General features: G+C 38.5%; 1 protein-coding gene across 1 annotated transcript in view; it reads right to left on the bottom strand.

Annotated features, from left to right (window-relative positions):
* Positions 1 to 27,644, bottom strand: part of LOC121961191 (copine-8) — a 100,323-nt gene that overhangs the window by 51,616 nt on the left and 21,063 nt on the right. The window contains exons 2-5 of the mRNA XM_042511078.1: positions 19,645 to 19,685; positions 17,527 to 17,573; positions 15,218 to 15,321; positions 7,728 to 7,767 (exon numbers count right to left, since the gene is read on the bottom strand). Coding sequence (XP_042367012.1) covers positions 7,728 to 7,767; positions 15,218 to 15,321; positions 17,527 to 17,573; positions 19,645 to 19,685 — 232 coding nt within the window. The remainder of the gene's footprint in view (positions 1 to 7,727; positions 7,768 to 15,217; positions 15,322 to 17,526; positions 17,574 to 19,644; positions 19,686 to 27,644) is intronic.

Here is a 27,644-nt window from a genome sequence, read left to right as displayed (position 1 = left end):
ATACCACAAAATAGATTGAGCCTTCCTCTCACCTGCCACACTCTGCTCCCTTGCCACTTTTCTGGTAGATTAGATTGCCATCACACAATGAAACTTTACAGGTGATTCAGACAGACAGGCACAGAGATGGAGAGTACATGCACAAAAAAATATGTGTATCCTAGAAACAGTTACCAACTACATCTGATAGCATTACCATAAGGAATTCATGTTTTCTGGTGGAAAACTGTGGAAAACATAAGCCTTCAAAATAAAAGTCAAGCATGAAACACAAACTACAGCAGATTCGGGTCTCTAATAACTGAAGCTATTGCAGAAAAATGCCATCTCTATATCACCAGGGGGCACACTGTTGAGCTCGTTCGTCATTATTGGACAATGTCTCTAATATCTGACTGGAGCCGCTCCAAGCAGCAGAAACATAATGACTTTTCTTTGCTCCAATGATTAGCCCCTTCTATTATTCCGTCTCTGTATCTATCCATCCACACAACTTCATGTCGACCTATGCAGCTCATTTATCTCACCAGTGTTGCATACATACTGTGCAGTCACATGACTGTGATTTCATTATTTGTTTTGGCCCCAACCAGTGCTGAAAAATATTTGAAAATGATTTTTATGATATTTTTGGTCTTTGATGTAAGGCTGTAAAGTCACAAATCACCTAGCAACTGCCGCTGTTGCCATCGTGGAGGATTGGCTGTGTGCAACAAATGGCTAAATATACAACAGGGAGGGCTAAAAGTCAACTATTTGATGGATAAGGCTGATATATACTGCAGAAAAGGAGTGTGGTGAGTGTGAGCAGATGGATATAGATTGTTAATAAAAATCGTGTATTCCAGTTTTAATATACTAGAATATACTGGGAGGTCAATGCTTCTCATCTATGAGTGTACTTTGTACCAAAGCTGAATCTGTTTATCCATCACCAGTTTTATGCTGAAATGCCAGATTAACCTTAATAATGGAAGAGTCTTCTGTCAGAATGATAGCCACATGTGAAACTGAAGTGTTTTTACTTTTTTCTTTCCACGGCACTAGCTTATCAAATCATAAATTTAATCATAAAATTACGCACCAGGATGGATGGCCATTAACAAGCTAATCTGACAGCCAGGCTAGCTGTTTACAGTCTTTACACTTAGACAATTTAGCTGGCCACTAGTGGTGGTTTTTACATCTACTGTACAGACCTAAACACCTCTTCAGCAAGTGAGCAAATACGGGTGGATGGAGTGCAATAAAATTGTCCAAATATACTACGAGCAACAACAACATTCAGTAAGCCGATGGAGCCCGATTCAAGCAGGAAGGGCTGAAAAAAGGTTGCAGGGCAAGACATTTTTCAAACAAGCTACATGTCTCTGAGCCTGTTTGCTGACATACAGAGCAGGTTAGGGCATCTTCTTTGGAAACCACTAAAACAATCTGGTGTTCACTCACTCACTCGCTCATTCACATCACATCCAGTCAGAGAGAGGTGTGAGAGTGGCATCCATCTTGTCCCTTTACTCTTGTCAACAACGTAAATAAGTCCATTTCTCAAAATGACAAACTTTTTCTGCAGTGTTTAATAAATAATTGTAATTGGAACAAGGATGGCACGGCGGTGTTGTGGTTTGCACTGTGGCATCACAGTCAGAGGGTCCCCCAACCTGGATTTGAACCCTGGATGGGGTGGCCCTTCCTGTGTCAGTGTGGGTTTTCTGCGGGATCTCTGGTTTCTTTCAACAGTCCAGAGACCTGCAGATTAGGTTAACTGGTGACTCTAAATTGCCCGTAGGTGTAAACGGTTGTCTGTCTCGATGTGTCCGCTCTGTGATAGTCTAGCAACCTGTCCAGGGTGTACGCTGCCTTGCCCCAATCATAGCTGGGAAAGGCTCCAACCCCCCTTAAGAGGCTGATAGAAGAATAAAAAATGTACATTGTGCAGCAAAATTTGTCCTCTGCATTCAGCTTCCAATGAGCAGCTGTGTGCAGCGCTCGGGGACCAACTCCAGATCTTTTGCCAGTGCCTTGGTCAAGAGCACAGGCAGGAGTCTTAACCAAATGTACATGTTTTTGCCGATCAGAGCCAGTCAGCGTTGAAGCCGATAAAAACCGTAACAGCTGCAGAATCATTCGCTCCACGAGTGAATGCTGATCGTAACCTTTCCAACTAAAGACAAACACTAGATGTTGTTGGAAGTTAGTGGGATTTTTGTCCAATGGTAAATAGGCTTTACGAACCCTTAATAAAAGGTGGTACAATTTCTACAGATGTTTGATCTGCCCTTTGATTTTCAAAGCACATCTAAAATGTGTTCAAAATAGAATAATCTGGTCTCCTATCTATCTGCATACAGAAATGGAAATAAGTGTGATATCATAAACAGGACAGCGTATTTTCTCTCCCTCACTCTCTCGACCTGTCCCTCTATGTTCCACACTATTTCTCACCCGGTTCCCAGGTGTGCCTGCAGCCTCCAGCTCCCATGTTGAAACACCATCTAATGGATTGGCTCTCTGGCCTTCCCGCCCCCTGAGACCTGCATCAATACTGGTACGCTGCCTCCGAGCCAACATGCCTGTCTCTTCTTGTATGAGATTATTGATTACAAGAAAGTGAGGGAAGGAGGAGGGGAAATGAGAAATGGAGAAATTGAGATAGGGAGAAAGTGAGAGAAGCAGGGTATGGAAATGAAAAAACCAGAAAAGATGACAAACTGCTGTGGTCAGAAGGAAAGACAAGAAAGAGAGATGAGGAAGGCAAAAGAGGGATGACAACAAAGCGACAAATGAGGGGAGAAAAATCGTAACGGAAAACTGAGGGACTAAATTTATTTTGAGAGACTTGGAGTGCTTTTCACCGTAGTATTCAATTTATCTACACTTAGTTTCATAAATGTACTTACAAATAAATACCAGCAGTGCATTTGATAGCTATCATTCAGCCATTTCAAAACTGAAACTCTAAAATCTTACATAAAAGAAAAGCTCACTATGACTTGCTGGAGATACAATAGCAGATAAAGATCATGATAAAGCTTTGCAGCAACATTGCAAGTAGTCATAATGATTTATAAGCTCATGTTACCTGCAACATCAAGAGGTAGCATAAAAGATTTGGAGATTTTTTGCTGTACAATTTTTTGAAAACAAGACCCACTTGTACCTTGAGATCAACCTTTCCTTGATACTGTTTGCAAATGTCACAATTCTACCCTGAAGTAAATGAACCAGAACTTTAAACCAGATGATTTCAACCTTCATGCTAGTTAGGAGCTTTGAGACTGACTTGGTAAAAAGCAAGAGCTTGAAAGCCTTCCAGATTTCTCTGAGATATATTAACCATCTCTTGCCAGATTCAAATCTTTGACAGTGTATTGAGCATAAGAAATCCTTTATTTTAAAAAGACAATATGCTTTGCAAAGTAGTAATGCAAGCAGTGTTGTTCTACTTAAGATTCTTTGTTGTCTAAAAACATTTAAACATGAAACCTTTGACAATGCATCATTTAGTCAGATGCCACCTTGTGATACTGCACAGCAGTATGCTGTAACAGCTTAATAAAATCCACTTCCTGTGATTCTCCATCCTTTTGGACAGTTACCTGTATATGAGACTGTTAGAAAAGTGAAGAAAATACAACCTTGTATCCTGTGCCTCTACAGAGGGCCTCAATTACATCTATTCCCCTAAGGTCATGTAATAGCTCTATGACAAAATGCCAGAGAAAAATAGATATAATTTTATCCCAATATCAGGGTAGCTATTGGCTTAGTGCAGTTAGAAATGTCACAGTCACACAAAAAAAAACAACTGGGGAAACAGGCCTTTTGTAGTCGGTCTGTAGTCTGTAAGGGTATTATGTGTAAATGTACTGTGGTAAATTTCCCTCCATCTAACCAGCGTCCAGATCTCTCAGCTCATCTCTCAGCTCAAATCCAATTTTGCTGTCTCTTGGGCTGTTGCTCGAACTACAGATTGTACTTTCCCATTTTCATATGCCTGACACCACAGACACAAAGACTACAGGCGTGGATCAAGACAGAGAGCTGCCTCTTTCTCTCTCTGTTAAACTCAGACCAAGCAATACAAGCAGGCAGCACTGATAAAACATAAACCAAGATCATGTTACTGTTTCACCTATTTCTTGCCTAAAACATCTTTAGAAACATATTTTAGTGCATTGTTTGGCTATTTACAAGAATTTCTGGCACCATGTGGAGGCTAAAAATACAAATATGAACAAAAATTCTGTTACTGCATAGCCTATTTCGCCTAAAATGTCTTCAGAAACATATTTAACTGCACTGTTTGACTGTGATGCAAGAATTGTTTTCAGAAATATGAGTGCATGTTGTAACTGTAACTGTAATTCAAGATTGTTTTGGGCACCATATTGTTTTTTGTGTCATACTGGACAAGTTCGCATTACGTCATCCACCAGTGGGAATGTTAATTGGTCCGGTGCGGCGCAGTGCATTCTGGTAGTTGTAGGTTCTCTACCTCTAAGCAAAAGCAAATGCCATAGTCCTTTTTCTCTATTGTTACTGGTCATGTAGCACCAATTTCATAAGTTTTTGTGTCACTCTACTACAAAGACAGCACCAATTTATTAAAAGACCATCTTTCCAGCAGTGAAATACTTCTTTAATTTTGCCAACCAGAAGGCCCTTCTTAGGGCATTATTATCATTATTATTATTTTTTGCTATATTCCAGTAACATAAAGCACTGTTGAGAGCATACAGTATGAGTCATGTTTCATGATATCATTCACTTACTCAGCTTATATATTGTTTTGTTAGTCTATAGTAGTCGTCGTTTATCCTCCTTGGATAGCAGATGAACATTAGCATTACAACATTATTATTGCCCTTGGACACAAAACATATCTGAGTGCTGTTCAATGGATGTGAATTACGTTCATATCCATAGAAAAACCAATTTTATAAACAAAAAAATCACATGCACAAAGGAAAGTCTACTATTTAATTGTCTTAATAGCATTTTAGGCTTCTGAAATTTGATTGAAACATGTTTAAGTATAAAAAAAACTCATGTGCAGAGCCTCAAGTCATTAATTTCCCATCTCCTGTAACTTTCTTCCAGTAACCCCTGCCTCTTTTCATTTGTTAATGACACAAACAAAGTCATGTGACAGTGTGTCTATGTCACATGATTTGTAGGCAGACTAACTAGGTTGGACACTGAAGAGCAAACACTGATAAGAGCTAAGGGCTGGAGTGTGTCACCTCAGGGCAGCGCATGAGTCACTGTCGGCAGCTCCACTAAGAGGCAGACAGGGACACAAAAGTCAAACGACTGTAACTTGAAATGACTTTCATAGACACATTGTATATGTGCAGTCATAGCGATTCTCTTCCAGGTGGTGGCCAAATACTGGTGAATAGAGGAAGCAAGTGAAGCATGACAGCCCATGGCTATTATGAACACTAGAGCTATAAATGCAAATTTCCAGATAACGGCCAGAGTTTATGAGTAGAAAAGACAGCTGTTATTATTTCCCATTGCCTTCCATCATTTTTATAGTTGCTATAACTTTCCTCCATTGGACATTGACAGTCCTGGTCAGTATTGATCGTTAGCACAGCAAACACCTGCCCAAACGTGTCTCAGATATCATTGAAAAGCTGATTTCATGAAAACAGATGAGTACACAGGATTACAGACAAACACAGACACAAAACACGCATACAGCTCAGTAAATGGATGAAAGTTGTACATTTAAACAGTCATTTGTCCTGTTATTATTAGATAACAGTGCCATGCCTTGAAGGAAATGTCAGTCATTTTAGTAAATAAACTTATCTGATTTTAGTAAAGTATGAAGCTACTGCCAGCAGCTAGGGTTGAGTACCAAAGCAGTGTCACAGTATAGCAGAATTCTTATTCTTATAGCAGAATGATAGTAATGATAGTAATGATAATAATGATCATTATTACATATTTAGAAATTTGTTGCAGATTTATTTTAATTTTTAAACACCTTTTCCAGGTTGTTTCTTTGTTTGTTTTTTCTTGTTCTGTTTTCTTTAGGTAATTTCTTCCTTCATTGCTTATTGCCTTCTTCCCACGTTTTTGAAAGAAACCAAGCCAATTTGCTCAGGGTTCAAAGACTTGAAGGAACATATATAAAGGGCTTTTTTTTAAGTTAACATTTTATTGCTATAATTGAAACTTGATACCATAAAAAAAAGTCTCACTTTTGAAATTAACTTAAGTAAAGATGAGTTTCTCAGTTCAGTTGCATTTCGTTCAATACCATGGAGAAGCAAATGTACAGGGTATGATGAAAGTCAATTTTCGTACCACACCACACCTTGAAACCAGTTTATTGGTGCAACCTTACATATGTAACCATTACAAATGTACCACTGAATAGTGATTCACATTAAATCTATAGGTGAGAACACCGGGTTTAGAAAAGAGCCGTAAGTCCTGCAAGGCGCCCTGAAGCCTGGAGACCAGCCAAGAAGCACTACAGCTGCTCCGTCAGCTTTCCAGTGAGGTCCAGTGCAGCACATATCTGTTGCAATAGTTACTGTGTCTGGTCTATTTTCTTTTCTATTTTATTTTGATGAAAGCCTAGCATCACTCCAATACGAGCAGACACACACAAGCAGGCACACAAGCAGAGAAGTTAATGTGTGATTACAAAAGAGGAGTGGAGCAGAAGTGTTTTTTAGTCAACTATGTCACCCTTGCAGCTTTTTAAAAAATAACACATTTGTTATCACAGAGAAAGTCACAATCAAAAAGTATGGATGCACAATAATATTGGCATGTCATTGGTATCTGCAGATAACAGCTTTGAAAGAAATGATCGCATCAGCCCGAAATGATAGGCTAACAAGATGACACTTTCATTTTGCAACTTTAATTATTGAAATAAGTCAAATTTTCCCTGAGTTTTGGCTGTTTTTCAGGACCGTCTGTTCAAGTGGGTGGAATTTGACAGTTTTATTTAATTTTTTTTTTTTACATAAAATAAATATTGCATGTTTTACATGTGATTAAATTAAAGTACTTTCATTGTATGTTATGTCTGCATCTTCCACCCACCCAATATGTTAATTAACAGTTCAAGTAGCCAGCCCTACCAGCAGCCAGGAAACAGGTAGCCTTGCTCGACCTGAAGGTGACAAAACCCTCCTACCAGCACCTGTTTAGCTCACAAGTTAACCTGTATCTCATTTGGTTTAGTGGTCAAAAACAAACAGAACGTGTGAAATAAAAACTGGCTCACATGGCTAGTGAACCACTCCAAACATTACCTAGTAAAAAAAGACTACAACCTTGGCTGGTTTGAACTACAATCCCCATGGTGCAGCAGTCAGCACACAGCTATTTCTGGCAAAGATCAGTTCACGTTGTTGTTCCTAATTACCGTTATGCTAATCACTGCTATCAATGAGGAAATGAGGTTGGACAGGAAAATCAGTAATAACTTCATTTCTAAATGAACTACAGGCTGTTCAGGGAATGTGCTATTAAAGCAGATGATAAACACACTCATTGTAATGACCAAATTGCTGTTATGTGGCTGAAAATGAGGCTAATGGGAGGTAATAACAAGGACAGCAATCATGCTCACACAAACACTCACACCCACCGAATGAAATCAGCAGGAGTGTGAAGGGACAAAAATAAAAGCCAACATACACACCTCAATGTGAGCACAAAAACACACGTAATTAAGTTGAAGTACTCACATGTTTTGACAGGTTTGCGCTCTTGGAGTCAACATCATACCTGTAGAAAAAGAAAGCGAGAGTCAGTGCATTAGAGAATGATGGAGAGTGACAGGCGCTGAGCTGGGAATACAACAAGGATTACAGACAGAGTAAATCAGTACGGGGCCGAGCAGCTTGTCACCGATCTAACCACAGACTTCAGGTATATTATTTTCCAGCATCACAATCTCCCTTCTAACTGACACTAAATGGACTAATTGGCAGTCATACATACATGTGACAGAAATGAAGAGACATATGGTGCTAGTGAGTAAAAAAGCATCTGTTCTCCTGTGTGTTTCCATCTCTGCTCATTAGTGTGAGTTTCAGTGGGCTATCATGTTATTTTTTTGAGGTGTGCGTAAAAATAAATTCACACTTTTTATTCCCCGATTCCACCTGCAGGTCTCTCATACATACAATACTCACAGAGAGAAAAATGTGTCCATAAATGGGCCCTCCACCGCAGAGGCTACTCTAAAGAATGAGAAGCAATCAGACGAACCATTCACTCAGCAATCTGAGGTCATTTCACAGCTCAGGTCATTTCACCCGCCACTAGAAATGGATTGGCCTTTGCTGGGTAATATTTTGGAGGGACGGGAATGATGAGGGGTAATTTAGTTACTTTACAAGAATGACCAGGATAATGTACATCCTGTGTGTGTGTGTGTGTGTGTGTGTGTGTGTGTGTGTGTGAGAGAGAAAGAGAGAGAGAGAGAGAGAGAGAGAGGGATGGGCATGACTGAGTATTTAAAATGATTAAACACAATCACATGATATCTAATCATCAATGTCGATGTGGCCATACTGACTCAGAGGGACATACTATACATCTCATTCATAAAGTAATCTGTTCTATTTTTTCCTAAGTTTAATTTAAATCATTCATTTTGATCTCTTTTCTCGGTTTAACAAAAAACAGACATTTAAATCACACAGATCACCTGCTGTCAATATCAACTTGCAATACTTTCTCATACCTAAACAGAAAAGGTTGATTTCAACTGACCGAAACGACATAAAATGGTTGCCGTTTTAAACACATCTGTAATGTTCTGAAACGTTTGCAGTTTCGCTATAAAACTTTATAATTTTTAATGTGTCATTGTTTGTATTGTACAGTTTTTATTTATCTCTTTTTAAATATATATATATTTATGTCTACTCTCTGTCACAGAGAGTTGAGAGTAACGCAATTTCAATCCTCTGTTTGTCTTGTACATACTGCAGAATTGACAATAAAGCTGACTTTGACTTTGACTTTGACTTTGATAATTAGGTTTAGGCGACAAAATTGGTTTGTTCCATTCACTTTCTTTAACCTCCTGACCTAAGCTGCACGGTTTTTGGACTATAGGAGAGAGCTGGATAAAACCAGAGAAAACTTGCACTTTTAGCGTAGAACGTGCAAACTGTAAACAGGAGCGCCCCATGCCTGGGTTCAATCCCAAAACCCTCCTGCTGTCAGGACCACTGCACCATGCTGCTGGAAACTAGGTGGTTAGGTTTAAAAAAAACAACATGTTTTGGCTTTTAATAGGTTATTTTGTTAATAACATGATGTGATGTAAATCAGATGTCACATATGTCATTAGCACAGTGTCACACAAACTAGCGTACTATGCTGCATTGTTATTAAGTCAGTTTTGACTTTGGGCCAGGAACACTGGTGCACTGAGGGAAAGTCCTGTGCTTGCTTGACCCATTAACACTTTCAGCCCACTCGACAGGGACTCCTTCCATCTTCATATAACATTACACAAACTTTGTCCCTTTTTATACTACATCACCTCACTTCCTCCTCTGCTCCCATCATAGTTACTATGGCCACTAAAGGGTGCCGCAATAAAATAAGTGCAAACATAGGTTGTAATAACTGCCTTGCACAGTCAACCCATATGATCGTTGTTTTTGGAGAGACTTATCATTTGAGACATCTTGTTTCACTGTGAGTGCAGAAAGTATGTGTGTATGAAAATTAAATTAAAAAAAAATGTATGACCCCATCGATGAGGCTAATGGGAATTTCAATAGTTTTGCAGGTATTTGGTAATAAACCAAACTATTGGACAGAGTGACGTTCTGACCTGATAATGGTGCTAGGTAAAATGTCGAAGATTTACAATTCATCCTCTGGGGAACATGAATATCTGTTTCCCTTTCAGAATAATTACTGATAATAATATTAGCAGTATTAGTACTACAACTTTTCTACTTAATATATTTCACACTGTTTTGAGATCCACACATACATACTATCAGTGAAGGTACAGACTTGCAGGGAGCTCTATTGCACACAGTGCAGTCTCGTTATTCATATTCAGAAGACACATCATAGTATTTTACAACCTCTGCTCTGTTACAGTTCTGTTTTTTTCCACACACATCTCATCCTCATTGTCCCGAGGGAGCAAACATTCTTTCATCTGCTATCATTTCAGACTGTGTTACCCTTGCAGGCTGGCAGTGGCAGCTATCTACAGCTGTCAGACAAGTTGTCTGTTGTTGTTTCATAATGTGGAATCTGACATTTACTCTTATGTCTATCATATTTGGGGTAATAATGTCAGTAAATCCAAATAAAATACAGACTTCTCTTAGTATGCAAATGCCCCTCAGGAAACACGGGCATCTGGGGCTAATTTCTTGGCAATAATAGTCCTATACAAATAGGGCTTTAAACAAATTTACAAGTTTTCAGAGAAGAATAAACTCAACTAATATACAGTCATCTGATCTAGCAGAGGGAGGAGTGAGTTCCAGGAGGATGGAGTCCAAATGGCAAAAACACAATAACCCTTGCAGAGAGAGTGGGGTATAAAAAAACACTATCAAGTGCTCCACAGTCACAGTTCAAGCATCCAAACAGGGCTATTAGCAGCAACTAGAAGTGATTCAGAGGGAGGCCAAAGGACCAATCCTGCTCAAAAAAAAAAGCTTAAAAAAAAGACTAAAGCATGGATTTTTATCAAGGTGGGGTTCATATGGTTAAATAACAGAACAAGTAGTAAGGTTACAAAACAAAATACACAACTGAAAGTCTTCATTCATTTCAGGTTAAAAAAAAAAGAAGAAAAAAAAATTGTCCCAGTCGATTTCTGTGAGGTAATGAACACGGGGTCGTAACATGGCGGGGTACACAAATGCAACAGGCAGAGTAGATATGAAAGGTTAAATGCTTCTCTTTCCCTGAAGGAAACTTGTCTGCTCCTATATCACACCCACCATCCCCTGGAACCCTGGTTGTTATGGTTACCATCGCTCACATAGCCAAAAGCACGTGCACACGCAAGCACAAACGGCAGTCACCATGGCCACACACAGTATGTGGGAATGCGCACACAAGAGGCACACATCAGAGTTGCTCGTCTTGGAGTGGGTCTGTCCACGTGGCCCGGTGACAGGACTCTTGTGAGATGATGAGTATGTGTTTTGACGGACCATCCAGCTGAAATACTGGAAAACCAGCACATGTATGGATAACTAGTGGGAAATGAAGACTTCCTGCTGTTCATTTTACAGTAATTAGCACATTGTAGGAGAGGTGATAGACAGACATGAGACACGAGGTAAATGAGTAAAGAAAAGCCACATGTGACAAAGATGGATCGCTAAATCAAAGAGTAGAGCAGCAAAGTTTGTTTATTTTCCCTAGAAACGGACATTATGACGCAGATCATTAGATTATTAGATTATTTAAAGCTGTAACTTATATAATATAACTTACATTAGTTGAAACAGTCACTCTGTACACACAGTAGTACATGAGAGATCATCTGTGAAATAATCACATTTCTTCTCCTCCTTTTCTCCGCCTCTTATAGCATTTGCAAAAAATCCAATGAATCCGAAATGACCAGTCAGAGCTGAGGAGTCTCTAATGCAACTGTCAATCATGTCAATAACTGCTTGTGAACTGCTGTCAAATGTCAAGCCAGTCTGCGCTGATCAGACATGAAGCAAGATTCTGTTACTGCATTGCCTTTTTCTTGACTCAAATGATATCAGAAACATATTTTAGTGTACTGTTCAGGTGTAAAATGTTTGTGCCAGTGGGCAGTGCTTTGTTTTGGCTTGACTGTTCAACATGGCAGCTAGGTCACAAATCTCATTTTACACCTAAACAGTACACTAAAATATGTTTCTGAAATGTTTGAGATGAGAAATTGGCATTTTGAGGGGCAGGGGGTGAGGAGTTGACAGATTGACTGCAGTTCACGAGCTGTAACTGACATAACTGGCAACTGCATAATGACTCCTTGGCTCTGATTGGTTGTTCTCCTTTAGCAGCTGTAGACTGAATGAAATTCCTTTAAGGCCCAGACATACCAAACCAACATCAACGAACTAGTGCATCACCTTTGCTTGTGTTGAAGCCAAAAAGTTGCACTTGTACACCCTGCAAGGACTACAGCCAACAGCCAACCAGCACGCATGTTCTACGCCTGTGTGAGAGGCAATAACTCCTAACAGCTGCAACCAGCGGTAGTCTGCATTTATCATTCAAAAAGGGAAAGCGCAACACTGACAGGAAGGATTCGAGACTTTAGATGGACGATTAGCACATTTACAGAACAACCACATGTTGAAAAAAAAAGGATATTTACAGTGCGTTAGTGACCAAAACACAAACAACTGTGAAGCATTTCTAACTAAGATGTCAGTGGCTAAAACAAATAATTTTACCTCATAAAAAAGCTTTGTTATCTGTTGTTTCACACTGAGCTCAACTGTGAATCAGATTGATTTCACTCACAGACGGGCTTTAACAGGTCCAACAGTGATTCAACATGCTAAATCAGACGAGAAAAAGCAGAAACAGGCCAACTAGTGCAAAAGGTTGGTGAGCGTCTGTGGCATTTTTGGGGTCCCACACTCCCCAAAAACTAGGGCCACAGACGCTCACTGACGGCCAACCACTAACTGACAGCTGAGTGCCCTTAGAAGCACAATGTCCCTTAGAAACACAACAAAATAGAAGAGCTTTTCACAAATTATCCGTCTCAAGTAAATCGTCATTTTCAGTAAATATGTCAAAAGTTGTTTTGTTTTTTTTATTAAAGTTAAAAACTACATCCTCAACATAGAATATCGTTTGCAATTAGACCAATGCTAAAACCCCTATGTCTTTATGGAAATACCTCCACCCACACACACCACGCAAAATCACACATGATGCATGCAAAAACATTACCTCCTCCTCACAGACTCAAACTTTCAGATTCCAGTTGGGCTGCCGACGTGGCTCCCTAGTTCACAGATTATAATATAATTAGTCTCCATCTAATAAAATAAAGCCACTGAAATCCCCTCAATAATTCAATGAGAAATGCGATCTGAGAGCAAATTGAGAAAGAGAATCCCCTCACCTACAGGCAGTCTGGTGGCTTAATAAAGCTGAAGACCAACTGTCTCCAAAAGATAACATCTTATGCCTCTATGCAAACAAACACGAATGAAGTGTGAAACGCAGTCACAAAGCTTAAAACATATGCATATACAGTGTATAAAGTAAAGGAGACGCAGAGGTTCAACCTTTCGATGAGAGTTATAACATAGATACATGCCCATACTAATACTGGTGTGTATTTTTAAAGAGGACCTATTGTTGACATCATCTTGCAGAACAGTTAGTTAAAGTTAGTGTCACCAATTCAGTATCCGACCAAATAACTCCCCCACTGTTCCTGAGATACATACACAACATTATGATGTCCCAGTTGACCTTTGAACCCCTGGATATAGAATTCAATCACCACATCCTATTCTGGGAAATTTGAGTGCATGAATTCTTAAGTTATGGCCAAAAACATGTTTAATGATGTCTTTGAGACCTTGACCTTTGACCGCCAAAATCTAAGCAGCTCATTGTGGAGTGTAAGTGAATGTTTGTGTCAAATTTGAAGAAATTCCCTCAAGGTATTTTTAAGATATCACATTCACAAGAATGAGACAAATGTATGGTCAACATGACCTTGACCTTTGTCCACCAAAATCCGAACAGTTCTTTCTGGAGTCCACTAGTATGTTTGTGCCAAATTTAAAGAAATTCTGTGGTGTTCTTGGGGTATCATGTTCACAAGAATAAGACAGACAAGGTCACATTGACCTTGGTTTTTGAAGTATGACCACCAAAATCTAATCAGCTCATCCTTGAGTCCAAGTAGATGTTTGTGCTTAATTCAAAGACATTCCCACATGGTGTTCACAAGTGTGGGAAGACAGACGGATGGCCAACCCGAAAACATAATGCCTCCAGCCTTGTTTATTGGTGGCATGGAAGAATAAAAACTGTTGGAAACAGATTATTCAGAATGGAAACCTTATAGTTTTGCTCACACAGGAATTACTTCTCTATATGTTCACCTAATTATTGAAACATGGCCACATTTAATATGAACATCCTTCATTCTAACACTATATATGAGACAAAAATACAGAGAAGCTTAAGGGCCAAACAAATGACAAAGCAGATTGCCTTTTCCAAAATATACACTCATCACAAAGTGCTCACAGATCCTAAAATGTCCTTCAGGCCTTCAGGCTCACTGTTGATACTTTGCAACTCGACACAATTTGCAGTTTATTCAGTTAAGTGCTGTATTACTTAACTAATTTGGAGGATGTACTTAGTGTAAGGCATGCCAATTCCACAATCTGCCAAAAAATCAGCAGTAAAAGTATTACTGGACCAATACCAATACTGCTTTGAAAGTTTCTTTCAACCAATACATTGAGCATAGCAATGCATTTAAGTTAAATACTCTGATGCAATAAATTACTGTCTGGTAGTTGTCGAGGTAAAAGAGGAAGATTTGTCTCCGTATAACTTTAGGGGGAAAAAAACAAACTTGAATAATATGCAGTACTTCATCTGAAAACAATATTTTAATCTGCTCTAAATTACTAAATAATTTAATTTTAAATCTATCCCATTTTCTTCAGTACACTGTTTGTAATAAATTAAGCCCTTGCTCCTGTAATTGTTTTGTAATAAGATAATATTAGGTGGCATGAACGAATATTAATCAAGTGGCAAACACATTATGCAATCTACTCAACATTCTCTCAAGTTACAAATATTGAGAGGAGTGAACTGTGTTGTACACCAACTGAACGGTTAAGAGAGAAAAATCAAAGCACAAAAGTCAGATTTAATCATACTATCACATCATTTTCTCATCTACAGGAGGTAACTATGGCTTCTCCAAGGTGTAATGAAAGCCTAGTTTGTATTATTAGGAACTAATAATGTGAAAATGATGCTTTCTCAGAGAAGCTTCTAACACTGAGTAAACCAAAGATCTGCTTTTAAACCTTAAATGCCATTTGACATTTACAATGTCTGATGCCAGAACAAGTATCAATCTCAGCAGATATTAATACCATGAAGACGCAGTTACACACACACACACACACACACACACACACACACACACACACACAGAGGTGTGGTTATTACTTACAAGTCAAATCGGATGTTTTGTCGCTCTTCAAAGAAGTAGTCCAAAATGAATTTCCTCACAAAGTCTGGGTTTAGCGTATTGTCTATCACCTCTGTTCTCCCAAACTACACAAAGAAAAGAAGATAAAAGACAGATGAGGATACATTTCACATAAACTCTGTAATGTTTCTGCTCTTCAAGATGTTGGACCACAAAAAAGAGTCAGTTTGATGATCCAAATCTACATAATTTATGAATATGCCCATTTGATGTGAGATCATCATCGTCTGTCATTTTTATGTTTTTGCTGCTTGTAAAATTTCTCTTCGACACAAAATGCAGTTTTTACAAGCACGTTGTGAAGTTGCAGCGCCCCATGTGAATAACTAATCACCAGCCGGTTTACTCCACAGGTGACACATCAGTGGAGAACCTGGTGGCTACAGAAGGTGATGTACAGCTTTAGTTTAATGAATGCAAAGCAGCTAAAGTACCATGTCAATGGGGGTCAAATAGGTCCCAGGTTTGGCATTTAACTTAGCCTATTAATAATGCATGTGGAAGATGGGCTGCTCAGAACTATGAATAACTGGAAAAGATTGGGGCTGCAAGATTTGCCCCCTCATTTAAATTTATGAATATTCATCATTATGAAACGCACTGAAAACTGCCGTACAGTTATATATGACTGCACACATGCTCGTAAGGTGTAGATACTGGTTGTGTCACAAACAAAGTGGGGTTACTTAACATAACTGGTTCACATAAATTAATACAATTGTCTGGAACTTCAATAACACTATTGCTTTCAATTGTGTGACATATATATTACAAACATACATATTGTTGCCAATCAATTAGAAATTATCTTCAGTTTCTATAACAGCCTGACTGTCAGCTCTACAACTGTATAAAAACTAATCAGCTTCAGTTGCACTTTAACCCTACTTGGCAAGTGTTAGCATGCTAATATGCCAAACAAAGACAGTGGATTTTGTTAATCAACCCAACTGCCAAAAAAATGTTTGCTTTTAATGTTTCTGCAAAACTTTGATATGTTACATTTATACATCACTTTGTAGTGGACACGTTTAAACTTAATGTTCTGAACAAGGCCGTGGTTAAGATGTGTTAAGGTTTAGGCACAAAAGCTACTTGGTTATGGTTCGGCAAAAGATCACGCTTTGGCTTGAAATACCTGCGTATGGTAGCACAAAAGTCGCTGGAAAAGCAGAGATGAGTCAGTGGAAGACACCAGGCTACCATAGCTCAAACATTGCTGGTTAATGTTGCAACGTGTCGTTAAAAAACACCCAGGTTCAGTGAAAAAACCCAGTTTCTGAGGCTCAAATGCCACTGGGTGAAAGCGCGATGTGTCATTGAAAAAACACCAAGGTTTGGTGCCAAAAACAAAGGTAGAAATACTGAAAACGGTCATCAAAAGACAACCGTTCTTGTAGTACATTAGTTTCAAACAGTGCTCTGCGGGGTGCATGTTGATATTGGCATTCAGCTCAAAACTGAAACTGAAGTGCAACGTCACAGAGGGGCCTGCACAGCTATGGCCTCTTGTTGTACAACATGTAGCCAAATAATAACAGAGACATACAGAGTTTATGTAAAGACTGTCGAGAAGTGGATTATGTTACAGGAGTAGGTTGAGAACTCTCTGTGGAAGTTTCCACTGTGCTTTTTTTGTTTCTTCAACATTGGAGTGTGTATTTCATACATTTTTTAATGAAGACTGGTGATGCCAGGGCCTGACATGAACTTTTCAAGGCACTTGTAGTTTGGACAAGTTTACCCTTCACTTATGCTGAAACAAAGGTCACTGGTGTGGGTAAAAATGACAATAATTTACTTGTTTCATTTTGTTTATGAATGTAAAATTCAGTTGAACAAAGTTGGAAACATTCAAAGTGTCAACAGGTAAACGTTTCAATTTATGAATTTGATTTAAGTGGGTATATGTAATGTTTCACCTCAACAAATGATTTTCACATTAATTTAGATTGTATGTAACAATCGGCAAAGTACCCTTCAGGCACCTGCCATGTCGCTGCCGAGCTGAGTGGCACCATAATGGCACTCTGTTGGCAGTTCGAGACGATTCCCTCGACTTACTGTCAACTCGGCAGTGAGGTGACGGGTGCCACTTGCTGCCACTGTCAGTAATCCAACTCGCTGTCACCCAGCTATCTCTCCCACCTCTGCAGTTCGCTATGATTGTAGCTTAGCTAATCTTAAGAGGCACATTTGTTTTATTTTGTTCACTAAATTTCTCTTACATTTGACCTAAAAATATGCATACATAAAAAAAATGTTCTTACCTCTCTCCACTCCTTGTTGCCCATGCCTTGTGTGTAGAGAACACAAACTGTGAAGACACATAACATAACATTAAAAATACATGCTAAAAAGCCATGCTGATATGCATTTCTTTTCCTAAAATATGTATGTACTGGACCCAATAGACATATTTCTAAACTGTGGTAACATTAAGCAGATACGTAAATAACAAAAAAAAAAAAAAAAACTCAAATGTTATGGTGTTTATTGGATCCATCAGAATATGCCTAATAAGCCGTGATTGGATGAATTAGAAATAACAAAACTACATCAAAGCACCTAATAGTTTTATTCATGAAGCCCAAACATATTCCCCGTCTTTGGATGGTGAAAGACATCATTTCAGGCCATTAAGCAATTTTCCCCAAACGAGACAATTCACTGAGAGGAAAAATTACTGAGCTCACGTGCTTGTGTCACTGAGCTGAGAAGAACATCAAAGGCTTCCAGATAAGTGACAGGAGCATATGTCAATGTGCATGCACACACACACACACACACACACACACACACACACACACACACACACACACACACACACACACACACACACACACACACAAAATCTTTTTTCATATTTCTGGGGTCTGATAGACACAGGTGATATTTTTAAGGAACAGATAGATTTAAACCAATATTATGATAGATAACTTCTCCATGCTTTTGTGGCTTTTATGTATAAAGAAGGGCTTTCTGACTTTTTTCCACTTGTACCAGAGAGTGTTGGTCTTGTCTTTGGATCACTGATCTTCACATTTTAAAGGTATTTTTACCTGCAAGTGTCAGATCTAAGGTATCTCTATATTTCAGTATCACAGACGTTTTTTCTCCCTCCTTGCCCTTTTCCCCTGTCAGGCTGGTTCATATCAAGAGACTGAAGTCGTCGTGCTCAGCATAATCACAAGTGCTACTCAGCACAAGAGCACGCCTAAATGAATGGGTAAAGTCTGAGTTTCCTCCTCATCATCATCATCATCATGTAAATCACTGTCATCTTCTTCATCGTGTTCATCACTGTCATCATCATCACCTTGAGTCATTTTTATCCCGTGCTACTGTAAATGTGCTGACATACTATGTTTGCAAAAACAGTAAGTGTGTGTGTGTGCTTGTGTATGTATTGGTCATCCTGATATCATAATCCCAAATTCACACACACTTCAAGATGACTAATATAATCTTTGATTATGATGATGATTTTATTTTATCTTGACACTACGTCATTTAATTCTAATAAAACAGCCAAAAGTAACATTAACTTGCAAACCAAACAAACCTTCACGGCAAGCTCTTCTTGCCATACTACAAGTATGCAATCTGTTTGTTTTTAGATATTTTAATGTAGAAATGTTATACATTACATCTTAAGACTGACATAACTAGTTACATATTTTGGGAAATACACTGGAATGTGAGCTGGATATTAGAGCTGCAAATAATAATTCTTTTCAGTGTTGATTCATTTGTTTATTATTTTCTCAATTGAATTCAAGCCAAGTTTTCAGATGTCAAGTAAGTAAAGTCTCTTGGCAGACGAGTCTCAAGCCAACAGCTTTGGCATACAGCAGAATGGTATTGATCTTCTCGTCAAATTCTTGAATAAGCTCAAGAAAGTGAATAAGCTTATTTTCCGTTGTCAAGCTATCTCTTTAACTCACTTGCATGGCACTAATGTAATTATTATAATGATTTTAACTGCTGGGAAAAAAGAGGAGAATTGGCACCTATTGTGTGAATCTATATGGAAAAGCTTTTTAGTCCATGCATTAGTCAGACCCGCCTCCAGCTAAGCTCAAGCATTTAGAGAAAAAAAAACAAACACTTCCACACATAAAGAGTGACTCACGACTACATATGGCAAAAGACCTTCTAACTAATGCATTTCTTCCTTACGCTCCATTTTGTCTCCTTATTTTGGCATTTTCCATTGTGTTCTTTACTTATTTATACCTTTATTTTCTTTCTTCTTGCTGCATGCTCTTCTTTTTATCTTTACCTTTTTCCTAGTGATTTATGGCTATTCTACAACCAACAATTATGCACTGACACAAACTTGTACACCATGGGTGACAGACAAACAAAGGGGTGTTGGATCTTACTTGGGTCTGATTTGGAGAAGGTGTCCCTGTCCAGCAGGTTTCTGTGGAGACACAAAGGGGAATGTTGTCAGAAACATAGTTCCCTTGGTGAGAAGAAAAAACATTTGTCATTCAGTTGTGGTGGTGAATTCATTTTAACACATATGTGCTCTGTCAGCCAATGGTCTGCACGTTACCATCACACTTTGTTTACAGCCTCTCTGTGAAACGCTCAACTGTGGTGTCAAAATACAAAATATTTCTAAAATACTGGATATATGATAGCATTAGCCACAATACAGAGGCGTGGGTAGGGTGGGGTTGGGTAGGGATGTTGGAAAGTATTGAGAGCAAGACTAGAGCATTTCAAGAAATTCAAAGGTACTTTACAGAAGTAAAAAAAAAAAAAATACCAACATTACAATTCATACGACATTAGTAAGATGTTAAAAGTAGCAGGTAAGCATCTGAAAAACGTAGGAACCAGTGGTCTCTTTAAAAAAAAAAAGAGCATGAGCCTCTCTCCACGGCACCTTACTTCATCTTAACTCCCGCAGTGAGCAGAAAAGAGTTGGTTTAACTTAATGAGAAGAGAAACTGAACTACGTGACTAACATGGGCTCCATGTCCATAGCATTTAAACTTAAAAAAAAACCACTTGTTTTCAAAGGAGCACCAACATTCAGAGCCCTACCGACGTTGACAAAAACCTTGCAAATACCTTCACCACTAACACTATCTTAAGGTCATGAAAATGTCATTTAACTTTTATTCAAACTCTTTATTTATGGCTATTCAGATTTTTATGGCTCCTCATTTCATGCTTGAAAAACACTACGTCTAAGATCATAATTCTTAGAGTGAATTATTGGTCAGCTTTCTGTCTCAACAACCATTGAGTTTCACCCAAGACGGACAGTAAGAAAATTGTGAAGAATTTATGTCCCCCAAAAAGAGTGAGAAGGAGGGCTGGGGGAATCTTAATGGTCTGGTTTGAAAGTGGCATAGGATTTTATCATTAATTCTGATTTGTGAGTAATGAGATGAACAATGCTGATGATGATGGCACCTTGAGAGGAGAGAAGAGATTGGGATCACTAACTTGTCAGTGAGGTTAAATCACTCTAGCGTGTTAAGGGCCTTGATAAGAATAAGGATCTACTCTCCAATCTACTTCCTTTCATCTATTTGAGGTGCCCTGATGTTTCCTGGTTGCAGAGGGGGAATGAAAATGTGGGTAATGCTTCCTGCCATCTTTTAAATCGTGGGGATTGTGGAAGGCTGTAAGACAAAGCTCCAAAACCATTACTAGTTGGAGAGGCTGCAAGCTGGTTTCCACTAACAGCCTCTCTATCTGTAGGAGTTCTCTTCTTTCAATTCACTTTCAGCTGTTTTTATCTCTCTTTTTGTGTGTTAACTCATCAACACAATATTTCTCTCTGTCACACTGTCTTGTGTTTGTTCTCAAAATAAAAACACCTCCAGTATCCACTCAGTCCCTCCTGCTTGTTCGCAGACTTGCTCATCAGGTCACTCACCTGCTCAGCTTTAAATTGTAGCAACACTTAAATCAAATCCTGGATATGTCAAGGCACTTTGCTCGATGATTTGTCATCACTTATCACTTAGCATTTATTTGTAGCATTTGGTTGAGGACGCACACAACACAACAGACTCAAGTTACGTGTGCATATTTGCCTATTGTGTTGCCGGTGCTCAGTGAGAAAAACACAAATGGACGCAATAATCCAGCTAAGATGTTTGCCTTTCTTGCACACTCCTGTTTACATGCTTTAAAGCAAAGCCTGGCTGATGACAGAAGGTTCTGCGTCAGTACAAAGCCAATTTTTTTTGTTCTTTCTCCCATTATTGGTGGTTGGAATGATTAGATGGAATAAGCTAAAAAGAAAGACATTTCTCATTGGTCAGCTATTTGGAGATTCATGCGTAGTAATGTAGTGGTTTTATGGCTAATTTAATCACTTGCCCATGAAAACAAATTTTCTTTTTATCTAGTTGAAACAATACCTGTATTCAATCTTATATGTGCCAGGGTTTCATCCCCAGCCACCCTCAACTCCATACCCGATCAGCAAACTTTTTGTAGCTGCTGTTACACAGGTTAGACAACGTGCTGAAGGACCATCAGTCTGATGTCTACCAAGTAAAAATGAACATCCAACCCTGAGCCGTTCGACAGTTCCAACAAATTCACACTGTGTTTTGAAGACACCTAAATAATCCTGAGGTAACCTTAGCCATGTGACGCTAACAGTTAGCCCTGTTACTGCATGTGTATGGGTGGACTCTCAACAACTGTCCTTAGCAAAGAGCTCACACTCCAGCAGCAGCTACAATCCGTACAATCTGTGGTGCAGTGAAGTTGACGCAGTGTACTGATGAAGGTGGCAGTTCAGCTACCGAAATGTTCAAAAGTATGGACAAACTACACATAACACTACTTACATTAAGGGTATCAAAATAAATACTTTATTGGCATCACTTTGGAGGTAATGGCAATGGTACTTGGAACATAATCTTTCTAATAATACCCAGCCCTACTTGCAGAAATAAGGGCCTGAGAACATAATGTGACGATGTGAAACAATCTCCAATTTTTGACATTAAGAAACAACGAGCTGTGTTGCCAAAAAAACAAATAATATAAAAAGCCTCCACAAAGTGTATTATTTTTCATAACAGCGCAGGACCAAGTGGATTATTGTGCTGAAAAACTATAAGTGAATGTATGTTACATTTTTTAACAAAGTGGTCTGGAAAACTTATGTAACTTGCCATTATCTTTATCAAACATTTCTTTATCAGTCCAACTGGTGGGAGATGCTGTTGCCACTGAAATCAAGTGGATTCAAAAAGATAAGGCTCACAATATTTTTTCTTATTGTTAAAAAAAGGCCATTAAAAGACCAAACACATGAACACACACGCACACTGCCCTTTGCTCTACATGTGACATACAAATGGAAGTAGATAAAAGAAAACAACTTGTACAATGCTACATACAAGCTTTGGTACTCACAGTGAAAGAGGAGTGTAGCACAGTATATAAGCCAATGTGTTGGTCATACCATAGAAAATGTATTCTTTTTGTATTGTGCGTAATACAGAAGATTTTTTTTAAATATTGCACATTGAAATCCAGTTTTTAAAAAAAATCACAATTAGATTATTTTTCCATATCATTCAGACCTAATTAATATGCTGGAAACAATCCCCAACAAATGCACTATTAACTACTGCTTTAACAGCAAATATTTTTAATATTTTTAATACCAATTCATCTGCCAAGTACTTTCTTGAGTCAGCAACTCAATGAATCAATTGGAGAATCAGCAGGAAAATAATCGCCAACAATTTAGAGTAACTGTTCAATCATTTGAGCAAATTTACACTCAAATATAGCAAAAAATGCAATTTTCAGCCTCTCATTCAAATTTCCTTCTTTTCTCTGTTTTATATAGAATATCTTTTTGGTTTGGATTAACAAAACAAGACATCACCTTTGACTATGAGAGACTTAACATTTTTCATCATTAACAATTGATTCATGGATAAAATAAATGGCAAATTAATCAACAATAATCGTTAACTACAGCCCTATACTTTACTGTGGGTAGCCTTTAAAACCAGGAGGGCAACACTTTAGATATGACAATATTTAAAACCTAGGAAAACATCTAGTCTCATATTACGATATTGATATAATATCAACATATTGCCCAGCCCTACTTTAACTATGCCATTATCTAGCATCTACAAAATAATCTTTCCAGTCCATCTGTTGTCAGATCTGAAGGGGCCGAGCTATGTGGTCTGAATTCACAAACTACTTTCCCCGTCTAACACCACCTGAATAAACCTGGACTTCAAAAAATGAATGCACACCTAAACGCTCAAAAATACAAACACAAAACTGCTGTCGGCTGGGAGTCATTTCCCACTCTGTACCTCCACAGCTGGAGGTACAGTTAGGGACCCTAGTTAAAACACACTTTCTCCCTCTGAGATAAGATTTGAGGCTCTGCACTCTCTGACTGGCTGCTGCTCAAAGCACATCACACATGGTGGCACTCCAAATGGGCTCCTGGGCTCCCCCTGCGCACGAGCTGTGTGTACGTGCGTTTTACGAGTGTGTGAGTAAGACACATTTTTAGGATTTCCACTTCAGAGGATAACGTGAATGAGTCATGGCTCTCTCTCTTTTTCTCTCGCTCCTTCCCTCTTTTCATCCAGAGGCAGGCAGCGGAAAGCTAAAAGCTGCCATCCGAGTCACAGAGAGGTCTGCGGGGATAAACGTGCCACGCTAAAAGAGTGAGGTAGTATATTTAGCACAGAGTTTAATCTTAATAAAAATAATGTGTCATTTTGAATTGAGGTCTTTTTAGCCAAATAAATGACAATACAATGGATTTCTTAATAGAAAAGAAAACTCAGCAAAGTAAAGTCAGAAAAATCTGTTTTGGGGATAAGCAAAGGAGTCCTGCTGTTAATGGCAAAGTGAAGTTCTTGTGTCTAAAAACGTAGATTTTTCAATAGATTTCCCAAGGCTTTCAGCTTTGCTAGATGCAGCCTCTCTTTCTCATCTTCCCTTACAAACACTTAAGTCTAAGTGAATCACTTAATTACTCTTTTTCTTTATCATCTAATCTGTCACCATGCAAATAATTAAATGTATATAAGACTGTCTTAACTAGCCTTTAAAGAATGGTAATCAATCACAGATTCTGGGCAGTATACATATTTGATGATGCTGTGATAAATGAATAAGAAAAAGACTGAAAAATCTGCCAAAGGACACGTCACACAGTAGAGCCCTTTTCAAGCGTTCACCTACACAGCTTTTAAGGCAATTAGTGAGAAAGAGCTGAGACCACGCATGATGCAAAGCACAAAGAAACCCCATTAGGTGATTAAAATGTCAAAGACATAAATACCTACATTTTACTTCAAGCAGTTAGCGCATTCACCTTTCAGATTAATTTATAATGTGCAGGGATTTTTTGTGATGTAAAATAAGTATGGTTTGGTCTATATTTAATGCATTTCAATGTAATTTTTCTAAGAATAGCGTTTCAGTGTCTTTTGATTTTGTAAGAACTCAAAGTTTAAGGTGATCTTGATGGGTTCTAATTCCAGGCAAAGTATAACAGAGTGATGGTGAAATAAGACAAAGTGTAGTTGTAGTCTAATATTTCTGTCTCACAAATTATGTTAGTGCTGGATTAGCAACTAAAAAACATTCAATGCACTCCAGTGTGACCCTGTTGGTTCCTCTAGACTTGCAACTTTACAGATGAGCTTCTCATCTTCTTATTCATTTTTCTGGCAGACAAGATGCAACAACACAGCAGATACAACACATTTAATTAACTAGAATTACCAACTTGCGGTTGTGTGGCTCCACCAGACAGTCAAGTTGCAGTTTACATTCATGCCTGTCCACACTCACATATGTAATGTATGTAAAAGGAATTTACTAAAAGGCGTTGAGTGTTTGTTTTTGTTTTTTTTTTTAGCAAAACGTAAATCTTTAACAAACATCTTCCCACAGTAGCACAGAGGATCTATACAATCACCACAGTTTCCGAGATTCGAGATTAGTGTCAAAAATTCAGCATCTGGCAAAATGTCTCGTCTTATGTTCCTGAGTTATGAAGTTAATTAATGATTAGAAAAGTGTCCGTGCAGATCATCAGGATGTCAGAGTCACGTTTACCTTTGACGTTTTGGATATAAAATGTCATCACCATACAAGACATTTGCGTGAAATGTTGTCATAGTGACGTGTCAAGGTCACTGTGACCTTTGACCACCAAATTCTAATCAGATCATCTTTGAGTCTAAGCGGACGTTTGTGCCAAATATGAAGAGATGGCAGTAGAGGAGCGGTTCAATAATTTCACACAACAACAAACAAGGTGACAGTGGAAGATATCGTAATAATGTACCGTTAAACAAAGGCTAAAGAGAAAAGTCCTTGAAATGAGCTGGACATTAAACTGGGGCAAATAAATCAACATCTCTAACAACTGCCAGACTATTTTTTTTTATGATTTTATCTGCAAAGGGAATTACCATTCACGTACAGTTTTAGTCAGCTTTACTCCTATATTTAAACACTTAGCTCTACAGTGCAACTCACTCACATAAGCACATATAGAAGCAAAATACATCTCGGGCATCAACAAAATACTGAAGAAATCATCGCCAGATATGATAGCACTGATCTCAAATCTGATCAAAGTTTCTGCGCTGCTGTCAAACCATGCATCCTCTTCCCTGGGGGCAACCTATACCAGTACAGTTCTCTGCCATCGTGGCTGTGCCTCTGACGCATCACCTCTGACAGCTGTCAATCACAGCTACAGGAAGTGAAATATGACACCAGATGGGCAGGAAACACACACACACACACACACGCTCTGTCGTGCTCATTTGCTTTCTCAATCTTCTTATGAGACGCTTAATTGAAGGGGAGAGAAGGAAGTCAAAAATATGACAGAAAGGGACAAAAGACAGACAGACAGACAGAGAGACGGTGAGGTGGCATCTTGATATGACAACTCTGTAATTATGTCAAACGCCTGGTTCTCTCCTACACACACACACAGACACACACACACACTGGAGGACACACCTCTGTGCGTTTGCTCATCAGGGAGAGCCATACGATAACAGCGAAATGGGGATGGTAACCATGGCAACTACTGACAGCCATTCGAGGTGACTTGACTGACTTGACTGACAGTTGTGTGTTACACACACTCACCTCGACAAGCAGGGATTCCATCAGCGCTGTGATATTTGTGACGCTCACCTTTTCACCTCTTTCCTCAGTTTCATCTCCTTTCACCTCCTATTCCACTTTTACCCTTTCTCCTGATCTATTTTTCTCATTTTTTCCCTATTTCAAAATGATTGAATGCATCTACTTCAATGAAATGCAGTTAGAAAAAGTTAAATGTCATATAATAAAGTTAAATGAACTACTGTTACAATAAAATTTAATAAAATACAGTTATACATAAGTTAAATAAAGTACTTTTATCATAAAATGATAAAAGAATGAAAATATATCGTTTTAATTAAATAAATCAAAGCAGGACACATGGTGCTTATATTTTGTGTGGCCGAAAGAGTTGATGTTTTTACTGTGGACTTAAAGCTTCCGGCAGCGTTACCTCGAGTATATTTGATAAATCCCCCAGCCCTAGTTTAAACAAAAGTTCTCTCTGAAGGCTTTAAGGAAGAGGAAGGAAATAAAAGATAATGGGAGAAGAGATACGGAAAACTATACTTTGAAAGAACAGAGTTGAGAGAGAGAGAAGCGTTTCAGGTGTTGAGTGAAAGAGTTGCACACTGAGGAAGGCAGTCTGATTAGCTGTGCCAAACTGTGTCTCAAAAGAGGAAGCTTTTGTGTGTGTGTCTTAAGCTGCTCTATTTCTGTCGTTATGGACTCTATTTGGAATTCAGGCTTGACTATGGGCTGAGAGAAAGAGAGGGAAAGTTGAGAGTGTGAATGAGGCAGGGCTTTAGAAGCTGCTGGTTATTTTCTAGGTTATGCATCGAGCTACATTTATTGTTGTGGTAGCCTCAGCTGCAGCTTGAGCACGGCGCCAGGATTTAATTTTTGGATAGATCAAAGTTTATATTGTTTTCCTTCCTTTGATGGTTTTCAACTGGTAGTCTCACTAAAACAGACATTAGTGATATCATGCTGTGGAGGGCAACTAGCGTGTCTGGTTGATTGTCACACTTTTTAAATCTTTTTAAGTGCTGAGATGGCTAATTATCCGCAACAGTTTGTATTTATTACAAGCAGTTCCTACAGGGATATTTCTCACAATGTGCAAAAATTAAACATACTGTGATATTCTATCTTTTCTTTTTTTGCCTGGGGATTGTTTTGACCAATACATTGACATTTTAATTCTATTTGATGAAATACAATAATGCTTGGATGATCTGGATGGATTAATATTTGTTGATTGCAAGAAGAG

This window comes from Plectropomus leopardus, chromosome 22 (genome assembly GCF_008729295.1).
Source record: "Plectropomus leopardus isolate mb chromosome 22, YSFRI_Pleo_2.0, whole genome shotgun sequence".
Classification (NCBI taxonomy): Eukaryota; Metazoa; Chordata; class Actinopteri; order Perciformes; family Serranidae; genus Plectropomus; species Plectropomus leopardus.
The sequence above is the reverse complement of the archived record's forward strand: the minus strand, read 5'-3'. Positions and strand labels throughout refer to the sequence as shown.